Source organism: Olea europaea, chromosome 16 (genome assembly GCF_002742605.1).
Source record: "Olea europaea var. sylvestris chromosome 16, O_europaea_v1, whole genome shotgun sequence".
NCBI lineage: Eukaryota > Viridiplantae > Streptophyta > Magnoliopsida > Lamiales > Oleaceae > Olea > Olea europaea.
Genome location: NC_036252.1, coordinates 11,861,492 through 11,864,855, shown reverse-complemented (window position 1 = coordinate 11,864,855; position 3,364 = coordinate 11,861,492). Strand labels below are relative to the sequence as shown.

At 37.8% G+C, this 3,364-nt stretch overlaps 1 protein-coding gene across 1 annotated transcript in view; it reads right to left on the bottom strand.

Annotated features, from left to right (window-relative positions):
• Positions 1-2,980, bottom strand: part of LOC111412120 (glutamate receptor 2.7-like) — a 7,839-nt gene extending 4,859 nt beyond the window's left edge. The window contains exons 1-3 of the mRNA XM_023042895.1: positions 2,663-2,980; positions 1,175-2,472; positions 606-915 (exon numbers count right to left, since the gene is read on the bottom strand). Of these exons, the coding sequence (XP_022898663.1) occupies positions 606-915; positions 1,175-2,472; positions 2,663-2,948 (1,894 nt within the window). The 5' untranslated portion in view covers positions 2,949-2,980. The remainder of the gene's footprint in view (positions 1-605; positions 916-1,174; positions 2,473-2,662) is intronic.
• Positions 2,981-3,364: the final 384 nt, after the last annotated feature.

Below are 3,364 nucleotides of genomic sequence, written 5' to 3'. Positions count from 1 at the left end.
CTTACAAATCCTAGTCCTCCAAAACTGTAGGTAGGTCCGGTCACTATATACTCTTTGCAGTGATCTTTGAGAAAAATTTTCCGATAAGGGAGTTCAAGAAATGCAGCAGCAATACTTCCGTTCTTAAATGCCTCCGAATAACTCTCTCGGCTGCTTATGGTTTTGATATTTTGAAGTTTAATTATATTCCTCAGATAATCTTCTACAAAAGAATCACCGTCGCATCCAACTGTTGCATTAGTTTTCCTTATCGAATCTATGCTAGTCACAGTTGGCTCAAGGCGTGGAACAGTCAGCATTGAAGTGAGGCTAGCCTCGTAACTTGAGGTTAATACCAACACAACAAAGAGCCAAATCACAACCACCAGTTTTGTATATTTTCTTTCAATTTCTTCTCCTGTATAACATAAAACCCGAAAACTGTAAGCATATTGCCTCAGATATGCAACTGAAATAGTCCATAATGATAGAATGTTAAATCTCTCGTATGACATGACTGAACTGTGTGACGAACAAGATTGTAGTTTCTTTCTCTTCCATGAAAACTTGGTAATGCCTTTCCTATCCACATTATTAAAGATGCAGGAGATATTTAAGATGCTTACCATGAGCGAAGAATAGAGAAGAGAATGTGAACCACATTGCGGTTGCAAGTTGAACTTTCCATGGCCCTTTAAATTCTGGATTAGACTGATGCTCCATAAACCAAATGACGAACATTGTGTAGAGTAAAATGGCTAGAATAACCGTCCACATATTCCTAGTGAAAGGCTTCATAAATATCCATGCCATCTGTGGTTCAATTTTGGTTGGAACCAACATTGACAAGCCAGACTCCATAAATGGTTGAGTAAATTCTACAGTTCTTGACCGATCGGCTAAGATGGTTACATCGCCCACAGCAGCATCAAAACTCTTTCATGCACATTGTGGAAAAAAACAAGAATTAGTAAATAAGTTTAGTTATTTAGGTTCTGAATACTTCATATTTCTTGTTGACAAGCTGGAGAAAATGCAGGGAATTTAGGCAGATTATGTGCTTTTTAATTACAAATCGAAATGTTTATGGAAGTGTACTGAATAAACTTAGATCTCATGCATACAAGAAGTAGAAAAACAGGCAATATTATCGATCCTTTTTTGAAAAGAAGAATGTCTCAGATGAAAGTATTACCTTATTTGCCACATTCTCAACCAGTTCACTATAGCTACCGTTGAAGGGAACAAATTCATAATGCAGGGGATAACCCAATACTTTTATCACCTCTTCAAAAATGTCAATGCAAAAACCATCATATTCCTTCTCATTTGGATTATGGCCACGCTTTACCTTTACAAACACTGGGAAGGAATTGTTTCCCGGAATTCCAATTCTCATGGGGGCTACGTCAGTAGGCATTTCCCACCCTTTTGGGACTCGATTCAATTCTCCTGGCCAATTTACCAAACTGAGCAATTCGTCCATACTGTCAACACCAATAACCACACCGCCCTTCTTCTCCACGTGGTTCTCTGAGAAGTTAAATTGTGATGACCAGAGGCCTAGCTCTTTATAACTCCTTCCAACAATGTTAATAATCTTGAACATTGATTTCTGCTTTAATTTCCCACTACGGAAACGAATTTCACCACTTAGTCCAGTAAAATTGCTGGATAGAATTTCATTGAGCAGCATCTTTGGATTACTAGTATTGTTCCCACCTAATTCTTTCACAGCTCCCGCTATAGCTGTAATGCTATCATATGCTTTTAAAGCATGGATTCCAAGATCCCAATTGTCTTCATCTGGATACTCCAGTCTGAAATTCTTCCGAAATTGATCTTTGAAGTCTAGAAACTGCCTGTTGCTTTCTGAATAATAGCTCTTGATCCCTATAGCACCTTGTGCGGAAGAGACAAAATTGGGTTCAACAGAATCCAGAAAATCCGAAATAGAGTCTGTCAGAATCCATACTGATTCTCTACCCATTAGTCCTATCCGCTTAGCTTCTCTGAGTAAATGTGTAGCCAGTTCTAAGGACGATTGAAGAACTATAAACACCCGAGACTGCTTCCTCAATAACTCCGCTGCTTCTTGTCGAACAAACCCCTCCGGATCAGATAGAGAAGAGAACGGTGGAAGGACGAGATCATACTCAATAGCTGCACCAACATTTTGAAGAGCCTCCGATAACATAGGAAGCAACCCAGAATCGGCAAAATAACTGTTGTCTTCATGAATTGCTATTACTTTTCGCCAGTGGTAGGAATTGACAATAGCTGCAATACAATTTATCTGTTCCTGGCTATCGGTAGCCATCTCTACCAAGAAAGGCCATTGATTCTGGGTCGTTGGTTGTGTCCTGGAAGCTGCTGCTAATGTAAGGACTGGCACTTGCGCTGGCTTTCCAACATTTGAAGCTAAAGCTGCTTCTTCCCATGTTCGCGTCCCAATAATAACTTGAACTTGATTTCCTCCAATCAGCTCTTTGGCTGCAACTCAAGAAAACGAATTCGATCATTTCTGCTGGATAATTTATTATAAGAAATCATAGTTTCAAGGAAGAGAAAAAGAATGCCGATTATGACACCTGATTCTATATTAAAGAGGGTATCGTCTCTTTATGACGCAACTTCCCGATTCAAAGACTCTTTTATATAGGGAATATATCAAGATAGATACCTGTAGAAACAGCCTGAACAGGGTCTTTGCTGGTGTTTTTGAAATAAATATTCAGCCCGTGATTCCTTGAATTGTTGTTGAAGTTCTGCACGGCCATGATCATGGCCATTTTCTGTTCCTTCCCGCCTCGGGAATCAACATCGATAATTGCTCCAATGTTTGTGACTGAATTGTCAGCTTCTACTGCTAACCCAATACAAAAAGTGAACACAAAAGATGCAAGAACGAGAGATGAAAAACAGGGCACTTTTGAACCTGCTTTGCTGCTAGATAAATGAAAAGGCATTTTTTTTTTTGCTGTATTCTTCAGTTCGTTCAAAAGGATTAATGATAATGATTTATAAAATTCTATTCCTACTTTTATGGACAGAAACGTATGTGAAAACACTTTAAAAAAAAAAATTCAATCAATCATTAAATAGAATTGTATAATTGCTGAATTTTCATAAATTAATCATATGGAATTTTCTTGATAATAATATTGAGGTTAACGTATACAAGTCTAAGTCACCGTTTGACCAAATGAAAGTGAAGGAGAAGATTCTCCTTACTGAATAATGAGAAACATTGACACGTCTAAAATCGGAAAATGTCAACTGTAAGCAAAAATAAAAAATAAAATTGTGGATATTGGTCCACTTCAATAACCTCAACAAACTTGAACTAGTCAAAGAGAGGGAAAAAACAAAAAAGAAAGAAAAA